Source organism: Heloderma suspectum, chromosome 7 (genome assembly GCF_057233095.1).
Source record: "Heloderma suspectum isolate Gila_16-S chromosome 7, 16-S_ref, whole genome shotgun sequence".
Classification (NCBI taxonomy): Eukaryota; Metazoa; Chordata; class Lepidosauria; order Squamata; family Helodermatidae; genus Heloderma; species Heloderma suspectum.
Genome location: NC_139464.1, coordinates 42,354,114 through 42,372,430, shown reverse-complemented (window position 1 = coordinate 42,372,430; position 18,317 = coordinate 42,354,114). Strand labels below are relative to the sequence as shown.

At 45.4% G+C, this 18,317-nt stretch overlaps 1 protein-coding gene across 3 annotated transcripts in view; it reads right to left on the bottom strand.

The window, feature by feature from the left end:
• SH3BP1 (SH3 domain binding protein 1) overlaps positions 1–14,378 on the bottom strand; it is a 57,569-nt gene extending 43,191 nt beyond the window's left edge. The window contains exons 1-2 of one of the 3 annotated variants that reach the window (XM_084809750.1): positions 14,155–14,378; positions 13,702–13,763 (exon numbers count right to left, since the gene is read on the bottom strand). In XM_084809750.1, the coding sequence (XP_084665876.1) occupies positions 13,702–13,763 (62 nt within the window). In that variant the 5' untranslated portion in view covers positions 14,155–14,378. Of the gene's footprint in view, positions 1–13,701; positions 13,857–14,154 lie in introns of those variants that run through there. The other 2 variants (XM_084809748.1, XM_084809749.1) reach the window with 2 other exon arrangements.
• Between the last annotated feature and the right edge of the window lie 3,939 nt (positions 14,379–18,317).

The window sequence follows — 18,317 nt, the reverse complement described above, 5'->3', positions numbered from 1 at the left end:
AATAGAAATGGAGTAACTTTAAAGCCATTGCCTCAAGTGCAGTCTATTCAACATCATCAGTCAATAGTAGGACAGCTCCTTACACATCAACCCACACACTCACCCCCCCCACCAAAAGGGGAGGGGAGGAAATGTAGCACAAAAAAAGAGGACAAGAGAGGCTGCATGCTTGCATAAAACTTGCACATGCTAATTTACATGTATAAATGCAGATGTGGAAATAATTACTAGAATTTACGTAGAAATACAATACATCTCTCCATAATGGGGAAGAATGTGATGAGGTGATCTATGGACCTGCTGCTCCGTCTGCTGTCCAGTGCTCATCCTTAATGGGTATCATTGACTTCCAGGCTTCTGCTCTCCTTTCTTAGGGTTCTTTACCTTTAAACTGGAGTCTGGATCAGACAGCCTTTCAGACAGAGGCAGGCTGGGGAACCTCCAGCCTGCAAGCTTCTTCTGCTGTTATCTCCCATCAGCGATGGGAGGTAAGGGGATATTTAAAGACCTTCAAATAGCCTCACCTCCAGTCGCTGGACTGAGCTATGTACTCGCAGGCATGGCCATGGTTGCACTGGGGCTTACTCCTGAGTAGTATGTTTTGCACACTTGGTGAGAAAATGTCCAAATTGCTAATTACATGGAGCCCCGCCCACTTCACCTTTGGCCCTGCCCACCTCTGGAATTCTGCCACCAAGAGCTTCTCAGAAATGGAATTTGGCCCTTGAGCTGAAAGATGTTCATCACCCCTGAAACAGGGGACACCTTCAAATAGAGGGCTGCCCTCTGTAAAATAGGACACACAGGCACCCTATCTCAACCTAATCTTTCCTGCAGCTCAGGTTCTTCTCCTTTCAGGGACAGGGCTGCCCCCAGAGAGGAGGTTAGGTGAAGATGATCAGTCATCAGCAGAGGAGTAGTGTGTGTGGCTCAGCTAAGAGAGGCTGAACTCCAGGATAAAGTTAAGGGGGACGAAGTTGCCCAAGGCAATGGGACAGTTTGCTAAGGAGGCAAAACCTCCCAGTGCTTCAGGTTTACAAGGCCCTTCCTTCGTATCATCAGAACTGGTCAGCCCTGAACGGGCAGCAGAGAAAGTCATTTCTGCAGGTTGTAAACTGGATATTAAACTCATGCTCCTTCTTGCCCCTTTCAATTTATGAGACAACTGCAATTCTAAAACATTTTATGTTCATTCTATCTTCCATATGAAGTGGTGGTATTCTGAAAACTGTTATTTCAAACCACATGGAGGTGGGAAGGTACGTGAGTGCAAATTGATGCACGGCGGGGCAAAGAAATAAAAATAAATCTTCATTCATGCATTGGTGGGGGTCTCAGCTGGCAGCAACTAGCCAAGAAAGAAATCTTGAGGTTATGGTGAAGAGCTCATTAAAAATGTCGAGCCAGTGTGAGACGAGTAACTCATTCTCACTCCATCCGACTAGAATGTTTCTCAAACTTGAATGGGTGTATCTGAGATTCACCTGATCAAGAGAGAATACAGTGGCTTTAAGGACAGACCACACTCAGTGACAAATTTGTTTATCTTTATCGAGTGTTTTGGGCTTCAAAGAATGAATATATGGGCAGTGGTCCCTGAAACTTCTCTCAGATTTGACAACACAAATTTGGTACCAAAGAATATATATTTATTGCCCAAACAGTCTAAGAGAATAACATGCTTTTGCTATGATAAGGCAGATCAAACATCCCTAAATATACACAAGTTATATTCATTGAAAGTATACTGCAAATAGTAGCAAGCATATTGTTAACACAGTAAAATCTTAGCTCCTGTCAGTCTAACAGTTAATATCAGAATTTCATGTTTACCTAAATGGAAGGCATGGTGGCAAAGTCAGCCTAAGCACGGATGGCAGGTTTCTCGTTCTCCCAAACAAATCAAACCCTTGTCTTTTATAGTCCACATGATGTTGATGACCTCATCCTCAGTTTTGGACCTAGCCATACCACTATTTCCCTTTGTCCCAATGTAGCCATTGATACCAGTAACACCTAGATGACAGTAACTAGATGACAGACACTAGTAACAGCTAGATGTGGCAGCTTCCCTTCATTTCCAAGAAGACATTCCAATCCATTACTCATGGTTGCCTCACAACACACAGAACGAATCACACTGACACAATACAATAAATTATTATCAGTTTCACTTGATATAACACATTCTGCTACAAGTGGGCGGCAGCTATGAACAGGGCAAATTCCATGCTAGGGAACATTAGGGAAAATAAAACTGCCAATCTCATGATGCCTTTATACAGATCTGTGGTGCAACCACACTTGGGATTCTGTGTACGACCCTGGCTGCCCCATCTCAAAAAAGAAATTGCAGATCTGGAAAAGGTGTAGAAAGGGCAACCAAACAATCAGGGGGTTGGAGCAACTTCTCTACAAGGAAAGGCTGAGCAATTGTTAGGTTAACTCTTGAGTTGTTTAACCTATAAACAACCCAGGGTTTCTGGGTTCACATTGCACAAAACAACCTAGGAATGAGGCATTCCTAGGTTGTTAATTGAAAGTGGAAACAATAAGTGCACGGGAGGCAGCATGCTTGGTACTTCACTCATGCCCAGCAATTCCTGGGTTAAACAATGTGTAAACAACGCAACCCCAAGACGGACAGGTCATGGCAGAGAGTTCTGACAAAATGTGGTCCACTGGAGAAGGAAATGGCAACCCACTCCAGTATTCTTGCCAAGAAAACCCCATGGAACGTATCACAAGGCTAAAAGATATGACGCCGGAAGATGAGACTGAATTTAATTCAGGTGACCATCGTATCTACTACTGTGGGCAAGAATCCCTTGGAAGAAATGGAGTAGCACTCATAGTCAACAAAAGGGTGGGAAAAGCAGTACTGGGGTACAATCTTAAAAATGATAGAATGATCTCAGTACGAATCCAAGGCAAACCATTCAACATCACAGTAATTCAAGTCTATGCCCCAACCACTGAGGCCAAAGAAGCTGAGGTTGATGGGTTCTATGAAGACCTACAACACCTTCTAGAACTAACACCAAGAAAAGATATCCTCTTCATCATAGGGGATTGGAATGCTAAAGTAGGAAGTCAAGAAATCACTGGGATAACAGGCAGGCATGGCCTTGGTGTACAAAATGAAGCAGGACAAAAGCTAATAGAGTTTTGCCAGGAGAACACGCTGATCATAGCAAACACTCTTTTCCAACAGCACAAGAGGCGACTCTACACATGGACGTCACCAGATGGTCAATACTGAAATCAGATTGATTATGTCCTTTGCAGTCAAAGATGGAGAAGCTCTATACAGTCAGTAAAAACAAGACCTGGAGCTGACTGTGGCTCAGATCATGAACTTCTTGTTGCAAAATTTCAGCTTAAATTGAAGAACGTAGGGAAAACCACTAAACTGTTCAGGTATGACCTAAATCATATCCCTTATGAATATACAGTGGAGGTGAGGAATAGATTTAAGGGATTAGACCTGATAGACAGAGTGCCTGAGGAACTATGGACGGAGGTCCGTAACATTGTTCAGGAGGCAGCAACGAAATCCATCCCAAAGAAAAAGAAATGCAAGAAAGCAAAGTGGCTGTCTGATGAGGCTTTACAAGTAGCTGAGGAAAGAAGGGAAGCGAAAAGCAAGGGAGAAAGGGGAAGATCTATCCAACTGAATGCAGAGTTCCAGAGAATAGCAAGGAGAGACAAGAAGGCCTTCTTAAATGAACAATGCAAAGAAATCAAGGAAAACAACAGAATGGGAAAGACTAGAGATCTCTTCAAGAAAATTGGAGATCTCAAGGGAACGTTTTGTGCAAAGACGGGCATGATAAAGGACAAAGAAGGCAGGGACCTAACAGAAGCAGATGAGATTAAGAAGAGATGGAAAGAATATACAGAAGAATGATACAGGAAAGATCTGAATGTCCCTGATAGCCATGATAGTGCGGTCACTGAACTTGAGCCGGACATCCTCGAGAGTGAAGTCAAGTGGGCCCTACGAAGCATTAGTAACAACAAAGCTAGCGGAGATGACAGTCTTCCATCTGAGCTATTTAAAATCCTAAAAGATGATGCTGTTAAAGTGCTGCATTCAATATGCCAACAAATTTGGAACACTCAACAATGGCCGCAAGACTGGAAAAGGTCAGTTTACATTCCAATTCCAAAGAAGGGCAACGCCAAAGAGTGTTTAAACTACCTCACAATTGCGCTCATTTCACATGCCAGCAAGGTGATGCTCAAAATCCTACAAGCTAGGCTTCAGCAGTATGCGAACCGAGAACTACCGGAAGTACAAGCTGGGTTTCAAAGAGGCAGAGGAACTAGAGATCAAATCGCCAACATTCGCTGGATCATGGAGAAAGCAAGAGAATTCCAGAAAAACGTCTATTTCTGCTTCATTGACTACGCTAAAGCCTTTGATTGTGTGGATCACAACAAACTGTGGCAAATTCTGAAAGAGATGGGAGTACCAGACCACCTTACCTGTCTCCTGAGAAACCTGTACGAGGGTCAAGAAGCAACAGGAAGAACCAGACATGGAACAACCGAGTGGTTCAAAATTGGGAAAGGAGTACGACAAGGCTGCATATTGTCACCCTGCTTATTTAACTTATATGCAGAGTACATCCTGAGAAACGCTGGGTTGGATGAATCACAGGTCGGAATTAAGATTGCCAGGTGAATTATCAACAACCTCAGATATGCAGACGATACCACCCTAATGGCAGAAAGTGAAGAGGATCTAAAGAGCCTGTTGTTGAGGGTGAAAGAGGAGAGTGCAAAAGCTGGTTTGAAACTCAACATTAAAAAAACTAAGATCATGGCATCTGGCCCCATCACTTCCTGGCATATAGAAGGGGAAGAAATGGAAGCAGTGACAGATTTTACTTTCTTGGGCTCCAAGATCACCGCAGACGGTGACTGTAGCCATGAAATTAAAAGACGCTTGCTCCTTGGGAGGAAAGCTATGGCAAACCTAGACGCATAGTAAGAAGCAGAGACATCACCTTGCCGACAAAGGCCCGTCTAATCAAAGCTATGGTTTTCCCAGTAGTAATGTATGGCTGTGAGAGCTGGACTATAAGGAAGGCTGAGCGCCGAAGAATTGATGCTTTCGAACTGTGGTGCTGGAGAAGACTCTTACGAGTCCCCTGACTGCAAGGAGGTCAAATCAGTCAATCCTAAAGGAAATCAACCCTGAGTGCTCATTGGAAGGACAGATACTGAAGCTGAAGCTCAAATATTTTGGCCACCTAATGCGAAGAGAAAACTCTCTGGAAAAGACCCTGATGCTGGGAAAGACTGAAGGCAAAAGGAGAAGGGGACGACAGAGGATGAGATGGCTAGATAGCATCACCAATGCAATGAATATGGACTTGAGCACACTCCGGGATAGAGCGCAGGACAGGAAGGCCTGGTGTGCTATGGTCCATGGGGTCACAAAGAGTTGGACACGACTGAACGACTGAACAACAACAACAACAAACAACGCATGATATGTGAACCGGGTTGCATTGTGTGAACCCAGCTGCTCTAACAAACCATGGTTTGTTAACCATGAACAACCCAGAAAGAGAACTTGTAGTTTGTTGCTGGGTTATGAACTCTGAGTTATGCAAACCCAGAACTCTGGGTTGTTCAGCCAGCCTAGAGTGGCAGCAGGCAAGAGTGGTAAAAAAACAAACCCAGCCACTCTATGTGCCAGTATCACAGCCCTGCAAAGACATTTGGGATACAGGGAGGGAGCAGGCTAAGGTGGGGGGAAACAACCCAGGGATTGAGACAAAGGAACCATGGCTTGTTCAACTGTCTGCCAGACAAACTCTAGGTAAGGCAATAAACCATAGGTTAAATGAACCATGCCCGCCTCTTCTACTTTACAGCAGAGTCCACAATTAGCTCTTTTATAGGTTGTGCAGTGTAATGTGTAAGCCTGGACCACTGGGTTGCTTAGGGGCTACAAACCATGGGTTAATCACTGGGTTGTTTAGCCCCGAAACAACCCAGTGGTCCGGGCTCACATGTCACGCTGCAAACCTGGACCACAACCTGCAAAGGAGCTGATTGTGGGTTGTGCTGTAAAGCGGAAGAGGCAGGCGAGGTACAGGCAGTGTGTCCCCGACAACCCACTGGTTTTTAAACCAATGGGTTGCCGTTACTTGTGAACCAGGTCATTGTCTTCTTCTGCCTTCCTCTGATAAAAAAGGAATTAAGGGCTTGGTTCTGGTAGCTTGTCACCAGACTTATATGTACACTGCATTTTAAAAGGTCAAAATTCTACACCAGTGCAATGCAAACTCTGCAGCAGGAAAGGTCTATAACTGTATAGAGCCCACAAATTAAACATATTGAATATATTTGCTGATTTGGCTAGCCAAAAGAAGAGGGTGAGAGCTAGGTAGAAAAATGAAGCCCAACCCTGCAAATTCCACTCAGCCTTCCCCTCTGTTGCTCCTACAATTGTGAACCCTTTGTAGCCTTAAGGACTAGAAACACACATTTGCTTTTTATTTAATCCTGAAAATGGAGATTGCGAGGATTTCTGAATTCAGCATCCAAGAACAAATTGTGCTTCAGAGTACAATTTCAGAATCTGCAGCCCCTCCTTTACTCCTTGCTGTTAAAAACCACCAATTTTTTTTTCTGAGTAATGGAAAACACTTATGTCTGCACTTTTTTCTTCTTCCTGTTGCTGTTTTCATTCAATTCATTCACTTCAAAATATTTTACAAGGTCTCTGGAGTTGTGTGCTGCTCACCATAAACTGTGTAGTAGAGACCTAAACACTCTTTTGCCATGTTCAATATTTGGCCCAGTGAGTGCCCAAATAGAACTAAACTCTTACCATATAGCTGATCTCTTTAAGTATTCAAAGCACATCATGCACATTCTTTCAATAAGAGCGTAATCTTATGCACATTTAGACAGAAAAAATCCCCCCAGCATTCTCCAGCCTAGGGAATGCTGAGAGCTGTAGGCTTTTTTCTGTCTCAAAATGCATAGGATTGCACCCTAAAACTTATAAACTACCATCCTGTAAGCTGGGTCAATACTATACCCTGATATTGGAGAGGAGGGGCTGAGGCAGAGAAAGTGTTTGACTAAGTCTCCCAAACGAGTTCATGGCAGAGGAGAAAATTGAATTGGGGGCTTCCTGGTTAACAGCTGTCACCTCTGCACTATGCTAAGTTGTGCCTGGTTAGCATTTCAGGAAAAAAACAGGAGGAGAGGCTGTGGAAAAGGGCTGAGACAGCTGAGTCCACACTGCAGTTCAAAGCACAGGAGTTCTTATAAATGCGGCTGTAACACTCTTGTGCAGCTATGGGAGGCCCAGTTCACATGTCACAATTTGGCCCTGGTTTGGTCATCACGAACAGGCTTCAAACTTGAGTGCAGGCCCAGTGTGAGCATATGGCAGCTTCAGGAAGCTGCCGGGACTCCAGAGCTTCAGCACAGTCTATCACAACTTCTGCCCTGGGCCTCCTTTTGAAACTATTACCCCTGTCTCCCCACCCCAGCACTCTAATCAGCTGGATCTGGAAGCTGCCATTTAAATTTCCCAAAATGCCCCCAGAGCAAAACTATTTGGGGGGAATTGTGGGAAATTAAAGTAGCAGCTGATAGACCCAGCAACCCACACTAAACACTGCTGCCACCAGGAAAGCCCAACTGAAGCCCACTAGCCAGAGTGCCCCTGCAAATTTGGAACTGGCCCTTCCCAAGTGCTCCCTCCTCCTCTTTCTCCTCCCTTCATGCACTAGCATTCCCTATGGTTGGCTGTGACTACAGTTTGAACTGGGTTTTAAATTTTGGTTTGGAGGAAAATTATAGTTTACAATAATCACAGTGCATCCAATTTGGATTTCACAGCAAACTACAGTTATTGTAAACCAGGAAATTAAGTGTGTATGTGTGGGAATTCGAATGTATGAGAAGGGGAGGAGGAAAAAGGTGGAGTGCACAAGCCTGTGGCCGTGATGTCTCTGAACTTATTGGCCACAACGAGGGACACACGAGCCTATAGAGTGCAATGTCTGAACTGAGCTATGTGGAAAGCAGCTATAGCTGTCAAAACAGTAAAAGAGAAAGTATATGTGGACAAAACAAACATTCAATCCATTGTCCCCCCCCCCCAACAAAAGAAACCTTCCATCTGGATGCATCCTAAGGGGATGACTGTCAGGGTGGAAACTGAGCCCAGAGAGCCCCAGAGCAGTTCTGATTCTGAGGAGGAACAGCAATCTGTGGGAGTGGAGCCAGCTCATCCCTCACAGGCTCAGCACCTGGCAGAGATTCCTCCTGCTGGCATTCCAGAGCTGGTTGGTGACCCAGGTAGTGAGGGAGTGCAGGAGGGGGGCTTCTTAGATGCTTGACGCAGATGCAAAGACCAACGTGCGATGGAGGGCGCGGAAAGGAGGCGTAGCGCCCGTTTGGCGCGCAAGCAACGGCCGCCTCCCATGGACCCAAGGGAAAGAGGGAGGATCTCTCCCTAGCCCGTAAGTTCTGGGTCTTCAAGTAACTCTTTCAAACAGGGATCAACTGCCTGCCTGCCTGCCTGCCTGAAGCTTAGGCCACACTGCTGTTCCTTGCTTTAGCCACTGGTGATTAGCATCTGAGAGAGTCATTAAGTTGTAATGGGATTAAAGCCTTGATAAGAATTCCCTTTTGTCTGTGTCTTGAGTTGGCTAAGGCCGCCAAGGTGTTCCTGACTATGACTGGCTTTGCATGACACAACAACTCACCATGGGCAGCCAGCTATGGTGGGTTGTCGTATCATTTGAACCCAGTGCGTTCTCTGCAGGGTGGCTTAATTTTTGAGAACAAGCCACCCCGAGATCCCATGGCTTATATCTATACTACAAACCTGTATCGGGTTTATACCAGTTTGACTATCAAGGCCTTCTTCAAAGAACTGAGGGAACTGTAGTTTGGTGAGGGTAATGAGCCTTGTGTTAGAGATCCCTAGCTCCCCTCATACAACTGTGGTTCCCAAGTTTCCTGGGGAGAGGGAATGCCTGTTAAATATTGCTCACTTCTTTAGCCTGTCTTTCGTGCAAGGAGCGCAAGGCAGTATACATGATTCTCCCTCATTTTATCCACACAAGCCTGTGAGGTAGGTTAGGCTCAGGGACAGTGACTGACCCAAAGTCACCCAGTGAGCTTCACAGCTGAGTGGGGATTTGAGCCCGGCTCTCCCCAGTTTGAGCCCAACACTCTCTCTTACTACTTTGTAAGTCTGCAGGGTAGAGAAACATGTAATAATGTTAAGCAATGGAACCAATTACCCAGGGAGGTGGTGGGCTCTCCCACACCGGAGGCATTCAAGATGAGGCTGGACAGCCATCTGTCAGGGATGCTCTGACTTGGATTCCTGCATTGAGCAGGGGGTTGAACTCGATGGCCTTATAGGCCCCTTCCAACCCTACTATTCTATGAATCTATGAAGCAATGGCAGAGCCAGATTAGCAGAAGGACCAGAGGATGTGAAGAGAAGAGCAGGCCTTTATTTTCAGCGGGGTAGCCATGTGAGCCAGTTGCAGGAAAAAACAAAGGGTTGTGGCACCTTGAAAACTAACAAATTACTGTCTCTCTGCTATGTAAGAACAGGAAACCATTAACTGAGAGAAGGAACTCCTCTGATAATAGCGGGTATGGGGGGTGGGGGAAGAGAACAGAAGGAACAGTTGTAGCAATAGATGTAGCAAGTGATGCTAAGAACAGCTTTAGATCTGGAATATACCACTTGTGAATGTTGTTATAGGGGTTGGAAAATAGAAGAGAGACCTATACTTTTTATAGCTCTTTCAGTTGTCGTTGTTTTAAAGTGAGGTATATTCAACAATGATTCGAATTTAATGATAAAAATCCACACCCTGAAATTTTTGTTAGGGTTATTTTTGCTTATAGTCCAGGAGTACAACTACACAGAGATGTTACCTGGGATTTTCCAAGGCTCCAGTGTTAAAAAACTAAATTCTCACCCATCGGCACTGGCCATATTCAATAAGTACAGCTATTCCCAGCATGGAGAGGACCATGTTGTGCCTGCCTGCTGTGTAGCTGTTAAAGATGAGGAGTCTGCCAGAAAAAAAGAGGTGGCAACCCCAATTCAGCACCACAAACCTGATTGAATTCATAGGGATTCAAACCCAGACTTTGAAGAGCTAAGCTAAGATAGATCTTGCTTTATTCATTCAGGTCCCCCTCACCCCCGCAATCTCAAGTTCTTTCCATCCTGTTTATGAAGAAATTTGCACATTTTGCCAAGTTCTCATAAAAAAATTGAACCGAATGAAATTCTTGCTCACCTTTATGGATGTGCGATGCTGGGAATTCTATTCCATTTAAGCCTGATGGGATTCCACAGTGTTTCCATTTGGGTAAGCGGCGGTGTACTGTAGCAGATTTTTTTTTCTGATTCTGGAAATGTTTTGTGCATTTTTTCCCAGGTCCCTCAATTTGTGCAAATAGTAATTTGCACAAATTAAATCCTTTTTTGAGAGGTGAGATCTTGAAATTTGTGCAAATGGATAATTCTAAAAAATATTTTTAAATTGGTGATCTTGCACAAGTGTGCACAATTGCAAGTCTGCCTATAGCCCAGCAGAGGCATATTCCCCTCTTGTAAATATCCTTGTCAGTTTCATTCTCTCCACACACTCCTTCCTTTAACACTGCAGAACCATATTCCCTACTTGTCAAAGAACTTGTCAATCCCCCCCCCCCCCAACTTCGCTTGGGAAGCAGTGAAGTGGAGGATGAAATTGACAAGGGACAAACTGGAAAAATCCATTGAGATTTCACCCCCAAACACAATTCTCATACATCCCTACCCACCCTACACCTGGAACTTACTTTTGAGCAGACATACTGCTAAAAATATGTGTATTGAACTGTTAATAACTGCTTATCTCAGCTTTATCCAACCTGGCGCCCCCCAGATGTGTTGGCCTACAACTAGCAGCATACCCCAACCAGCAGAGCTGGGAGTAGCTCCATTTAAATAAATGGGACTTAAAGACATCGGATACAACCCAATGTGAAAAGTTAGTCATGACTTCATTGGGAATTAAGTGGAACTATGCCTGGATCCAACCCACTGTGTTCACTTTGGGGGCTAGTACTCCCTCTTCCCTTCCCTCCCTAATACACAAAAGGGTTAACATTGAAAGCACATTCTGTTTGGTGTAGCTTTTTCCATGAAGCAATTTATTTAAATGTCACTCGTGAAAATGGCTTAGGTGAGCCACTGCCACTCTGGGAAAGTTCCTCCTCACCCATCCTGGGGTAAGATGAGTAACACCAGCCTCCTGACACATCACAAAAACGAGACAGGGAAGACGGGAAAAGCAGCTCTGGGACACCCAAGACATCAGCCCAGCCCTGCTGCTGATGTCATCCTCAGGTTTCAAAAGGAGAGCAGGTAGGGGATAAAGTAGACTCAGCCAGGGAGAAAGCAGTAAAGTTTTAGAAACAGGAAAGGAATTTTCACTCAAAGAGGGACTCTCTCCCTCCATTGGACCATTCTTTAGACTGTCTGGCGGAGCGTGTTTTTTTCTTGCCACTGGAAGACCAGCGTTCAAATCCCATCCAGCTATGGACTTGCTGGGTGGTCTCAGAGCAACCAGAAGGCACAAGAAGAGGGAGCCAAACCTCAAGCTCATACCAAATTAAAAGGCTTATTCTTCCAAAAAAGGATTCACCTTACAGGGCTGTTCTGAAAGATAACAATAACTGCACATGGAAACACCTTGGAACACTCTAAAGCAGCCTATTCTAACCTGGCACTCTCCAGATGTGTCAACTACCACTCCCATAATCCCCAGCCAACCTGGCCACTTGTAGTCCAACACATCTGGAGTTCCAGATTCCAGGTTGGGGAAGGCTACTTTAGGGCACTATATAAAAGCTTATTATATCCCCCCCCAAGAATATTTACACTTCTTTGAGCAAAGATGATAACATTAACATCATCCCATTCTTGTTCTTCTCTGCCTTACAGGTTTCCCCCCTCCATTTTAAACGTTTGGCTAAAATGAAAACAACAACTGATCCCTTTCTTATGAAGCCATAGGTGGCAGGATTAAATCTTGGTGGTGCCACATCTTGCATCCTCAATGCCCAATTTAGAGGCCTGCAAAATGTCCAGGTTTTAAAAATCTCGGATGTACTTGCTCTCCAACACCCCCACCCCAAGAGGGCTGTTTTTAACTATCAGCCTTCCATTAACACCAGTCCTTTAATGGCCCAAGGGAGTGACTAAACAGCCAGTTTGTATGACCTCTGCTTTTCTAAAAAATCAGGGCTGTATGAATTGCTGCAATTCCATACAACCACAGAACGTATTGAACACAGAGCTCACCTGAGAACCTCTGCTTTCATTTAAAGGAAAGAGCAAGTTTCTATCCCTCATCATCGTTAAAAACAGGCTTAAAATGTATAATCTCAAAAACAAGAGGGCTTGCTGAATTTAGCCAGAATGATGATGGGTATTACTATTTTTCTTCATATTTGTATCCCACCCCTCCTCTGTGGAGCTCAGGGTGGCGCACATAGACACGATAATAAAGTGAGGCAACCCACAAGCCCAGAGTGCACATCTCCCCCAAGGTCACTCAGCAAGCGAATGTGGCTGAGCAAGGACTTGAATTCAGATCTCCTCAGCTGAAATCCAACACTCTAACCATTACACCAGCATCCTGGTGTTTTGGACTACGAATCCCAACATTTCTGATCATTGACTGAGCTTGCTGGGGCCAATGGGAGCTGAAGTCCAAAATATTTGGAGGGCACTAGTTTGGGGAAGGTGACACTACATCATGTTGGATAAGGGTTTTAGTACCCTGCATAGCTTCCTTGCACTCACTTCTTACAGAGGTAGAATAAAATGATGCGCAATAGTAAAATTGCAGCATTTTGATTTTAAGAACACCGCAGAGTATACACAGTTCTTACGGACACAGTGTTTGCCCCAGGTGCAAAGCAGTGTAAAAGCACTGAACTACTATGGTCTCCTCAATGCTTGGATAGTCTAGGACCATACATGTCTCCCACACATCTGCCTCCTGAGATGATACCAACAACCAGATTATCAAGGGTCTACAGGCACAGGCTGCTCAATGACCATCTGTTACCCCAGCCTTCCCCAAACCCGGGGCCCTCCAGATGTCTTGGACTTCAACTCCCATCAGCCCCAAACAACATGACCAATGATCAGGGATGCAGGGAGTTGTCATCCAAAACATCTGGAGGGCACCAGGATGGGGAAAAGTCTGTGCTACATGGCCACCTAGTCTGCTATTGGTGGCCTGGTGAGGTTTGTTGTGGAAGTGGTGGCCCTTAACTCGGTGGAAGGTCCAGCCAATGGCCCAACTGTACAGCAGCTGCTTAAAAGCCTGCTATGCTATGGCTCTCATAGCATGGGAAGGTGGCCATCTGTAGGCCACTCTGATACTTGGATGCAGGGGTGGGGTGGGGTGGGGATCGACTCACCACCTGGCTGGAGGCTCCAGGTGAGAACCTCACAGTGCATTTAGAGCTGTCCCAGTGGCAAGTTTCAAAGGAGCTACCACCCCGCTTAGACATCACCTAAACCCAGATGATGATTTTGTGAACATTCCGAGATGCTGCGAACACCCAAGGGGAGAGTTAAGTGGCAAGTCCCACAAATTTGGCCAAGAGGCTAGTCCTTACCGTCCACCGATGCTAGGGTAACTGAGCTGCTGCCGCATCCGGTTGAACTGTCTCTTCATCATCTTGAAGGAAATATGAAATAATCCCACTGCAATGGCCAAGCCAGCAGCTTTCCCCCCCTCCCTCGTCTCAGCACACCATTGGTTGCTCCCTCCTCCTCCACTTCTACAGCAGACTTGTCCCTGTCACTTCCCTGTCATTTTCTAGCCTGCCCTCTTATTCCCCCCCCACCCTCCCTCTCTTTTTGTGGCTTCACTCCTCTCCTCCCATTTCTACTTCCTTCTTTACTTCTCACTGATTGCCTCCGTTTCCCCTTGCACTGATGTCCTTCACTCCATCTGGTTTCTACTCCTAAGTTCCCAGCTTCACAACCCCCTGCTCCTTCTCCCTGTCTTTCTCTCTCTCTCTCTCTCTCTCTCTCTCTCTCTCTCTCTCTCACGCCTCTGCCACTACCTTTCTCCGCCTCTGCCACTACCTTTCTCCGATGATGATCAGGTAAGATCTGCTGCTGCTTCTCTCAATTCCTGTCACCACCCATAAAAACAAAAGGAGTATAAATAACTTCAGCCAAGCCTTAAAGGGGAAATATTATTACAACAAACATGCAACAAGGCAGAACAAGCTCACGCTGCAAGAGCTGATGCTGTAGTACTTCCTACTTTCTCTCTGTGTGCTACGCTCGACAGCATGGGGGGTTGTGACACTTTAATATAGCTTGAGGTTTGGGTGAGGAAAACCGTTGACTGATAAGTATCACAGCAGATGAGGATGGAAACATAGTTTGTTCAGCAGAATCCCAAATGGGGTCTCCCATTGGACCAACCATAATTACTGGTAAGAGAAAGTAAGCAGTTTTTTCAAGAGCTTGGACCTCTTCCTTAGGCAGTAAAGTTTGTGGCTTCTGAAAACTCCTACAGTTCTGGGCACCACCACACAATACACCAGCCTTCTCCAACCTGGTGCCCTCCAGATGTTGCTGGACTACAACTCACAGCATCCCTGACCATGGGCCAGTCTGCCTGGGGCTGATGGGGAGGACACCAGGTTGGGAAAGGGTGAAATATACAGTGATAAAGACTAGCACCCTGCCCTCTACCGAAATCTCAAATTGCATCCTGCCCACTACAGACCAGCCTCCAAGCCTGTGCATCCCCTGCTTAAAGAACAAGGGGGGAAAGCCACATCAAAGCAAAACTCTACACCAAAGAAATGCAGTGCAAGCTGTATTAGTTCTTTAGCAAGGTGCATTTCCCCCCTCACTTGCCCACTGATTCATCCTATTCAGCCTTCACTTTGGCTTCTGAGATTTCACCATGCACACTGCTTTCTGTTCTCTTCTATCAGCCACAAGGACTAGAAACTTGCTTTTGTGTGTGTGTTCTTTAAAAAGCTTTGAATATACCACACATCGCATCAAATTCAGCACTTGCCTGCATGATGTGCATGTGGAATTGTGTAGATCTATATAATTTCATCAACCTCTATGCTCTTCCATGTCCATTTTCCAGTCCTACAAATGCTAAGCTAGAACGACCAATGGTGAGACCCAGTATAAGGCAGCTTCCTAGATTCCTATGAATTAGATTTCTCCTACCTTTCCGACTGTTACTCAGTCCTGAGTTCAGTAGCTTTTCTATCTCCCAACTGTTCCATTCCATATGCAGCATTATAAGTATGTGTTGAAAGATTCTCCCTCATATATACTAGAATTCAGGGTCATCTAATAACAAAGTTGACTAGCAGTACATTCATAGCAGACTAAAGAAACAAACTTGGTCTTATAGGCCCCTTCCAATCCTACTATTCTATGAAACCTAATCACACAATGCATCAGTAACTCATGAAATTCACTGTTACAAGATGTGGTAATGGCTACTATCCAAGATAGGTTTTAAGACATTACAGAAATTTAGGGATAGGTCTGTCAGAAGCAATTCACCACGGCAGCTAAATGTAACCTCAGGCACAGAGGCAGTGTACTGGGCATGAAGAACAGCAAGTGGCCACCTCCTTCTTGCCCTGCTTATAGCCTTTCCAACAGCCACCATGGATCATCTGCCTCAAAACAAAACTTTCCTGTTCTTCAAAAGACCCAAAACTTGCCATGTTGGCCATAAGAAAAATCCCAAGATCTGTATTAGGGTAATACCTTTATTTAGGCCGACTCAAAGGTCACCACAAACGTGCTAGCTTTTGAAAGCGTGCAGGGTTTTGGTGACCTTTGAGCTGTTCTCTGATAGCACCTCTGACTATGCCTTTTCACTGGAGGCAGTTCGCATGTTCCACTGCGAGTCCGAATGATAACTTTAGTGTATGTTACGATACAGAGTCATGTGCACTCATGCCTGAATCAGCCCACGGTGTTACTCTTCTAAAACGTGCAGTTACCTTCCTAGATGCCTGATGTGCACCCCAGAGGGAACCGACTGACCGTGCTGCTCCCCCACTCCCTCCTGTCCATCTGTTGTAGGCAGTCTCCCAATTACTAGCCATTTGCAATTTGCTTGCGATACAGAAACCACACAGGCAAAGAATTATAGGAGGCACAGGTCACACTGTATTGAGAAGTGGGAGAACTGAAGTGAAAGTAAGGCAAGGAAGTGGTCAGGATATATTCATGAAGAGATAACTTCTATAGCTGAAAATGATAAAGGAGGAAAGAGCTTTTATTTCACGAAATGGGTCTTGGTCCCATTTAAAGGTGTTTTGGATTGCATTATGACTGCAAGAGAAGGGTGGGGCATACATTTTGTAAATAAATAAATGGCACCCTAAGAATTCCACACCCAAAGTTCTCAAACCAGATTATACACATGAATACAGTATTTAAGCATTTGTATAACTCCAACTGCAGGTATTGCATCACCGTCTCTTCTGGGACAATTTTAAACTTTTGGCATAACCTGATGCAGTGATGGACAGCTTGGTGAGGGCACATCACTCTGTGAGAAATTTTGAAAAGGAGGAAGTGGCAAGTCACTGCTCCTCCCAGCCCAAGGCAGGCTGAGCAAAAGCAGCTTCTGGGTCCTAATGCTTGGTCCTCTAGAGAAATTCTGCCCCCAAAATAAATAAATCTGTGATCAGTACATTGCACAATCCTCTGAGATCTGACAAAGCGTCTCTATAGCAGTTGGGATCTCAGATTTTTAAGACTCGCTGCAAACATACATATAGCACAAAGCTGACGAGCTCATTTGTTCATTACAGAGACAAGGTCAGTGGTGAAACTTGGATGCAAATAGATTGCTGATGCTAATTCATTACCAGGGTAGATTTTTTGGATTACAACTGACATAATCCCAGACCAACCTAAGTATTCCTTTCCATGTGGAGGAGCCACGCTGGTCATTTTCAGCTCCCTTTTTGTAACCCACCACCCCTTTTCCACTAAGACACCCATTCCTAGCCTTCAGTTGTGTTGGCCATGCTGGTGGGGATAGTGGGAGTTGTAGTCCAACACATCTGGAGGGCACCAGGCTGGGGAAGGTTGTGCTAAGGTACAGGGATGTCTTCTCTTACCGCAGAGCACCCAAACTGACAACAGTTAAGCCCATATGACTGCAAGGTGCACTGCAGGGTATGGAACATGAAAGCTCGCTATAGACTGCAGCAGAGTTTGGACTCTTTATGAAAGGAGAGAATTCTGAAGACAGGCATCACAGCTTCTAATCAGGGGAAGGAAAGAATATCAAGTCCGCAAAGAAGGCATCGACCTGGCCTCCAGCTGCCACTACACACCACAAGCAGCTACATTTTCACCACTCCCACCCCTGCTGGGCCGGGCCACTGCTGAATCCAGTTTTGCATCACATAGCAGCGATTGCTGCAAAGGCCCCTGCAAACAGGAGTGGGAAGCGGGGAGAAGAGGAAGTGTGAGCTATTAATGTGCACACAACAGACCTAGCCGCAAAAGACAAGGCCACACTCACATCAAGCCTGGCTGCCTGCAGCAGCAAAAAGAGGTTTCCCAGGGTTAATACCTTGGTTAGCATTTGTAGCAACCCCATGCCCCCACCAATTTAGAAATACTTTGCCCTGGCTGGTGTACATAGCATCCCACCACCATCACCCTACATGAAGTGGGGGGTGAGGGGGGTACGACTGTGGTTGGCATAGTCACATCTTAAAAGCACACTGGAAGTTCCTGGCACAGAAACAGGAATTGAGAGAGAGGAACAGAAGCCAGGATAACTGGAAATGGCTGTTGTTGGTCTTATTCCTCCACTAAGCCAAAAGGTTTGCAGAGAAACGCTGCAGAGGAAATGGTCTATTTCCCATTTGGGAGACGAACAGAGTTAGTACTTGGGGGTTACCCGGTATGCCTGTATGGGGGTTACCTGGTATGGGGGTTACCCAATTTTCATTTCAGTCACCCTCCAGCATGGATTTTGAAGTAGGCCATTTACAGGTGTGGAACTATGGCCAGAGCTGCTGCATATTCCATGATTACATTGTACAACTCCAGAAATGGGTACGGGGTATAGATTTCAGCATCTTGAGAATCTCAGTGTTTGGTTATTTTAAACAGCTTTCTCGCCCTAATGACTCAATCATGCAGGCGATGGCACCAAAGCAGAGGGCAAAATGTCAGTCCCCTCGTTGCCAAAACTAGCGGA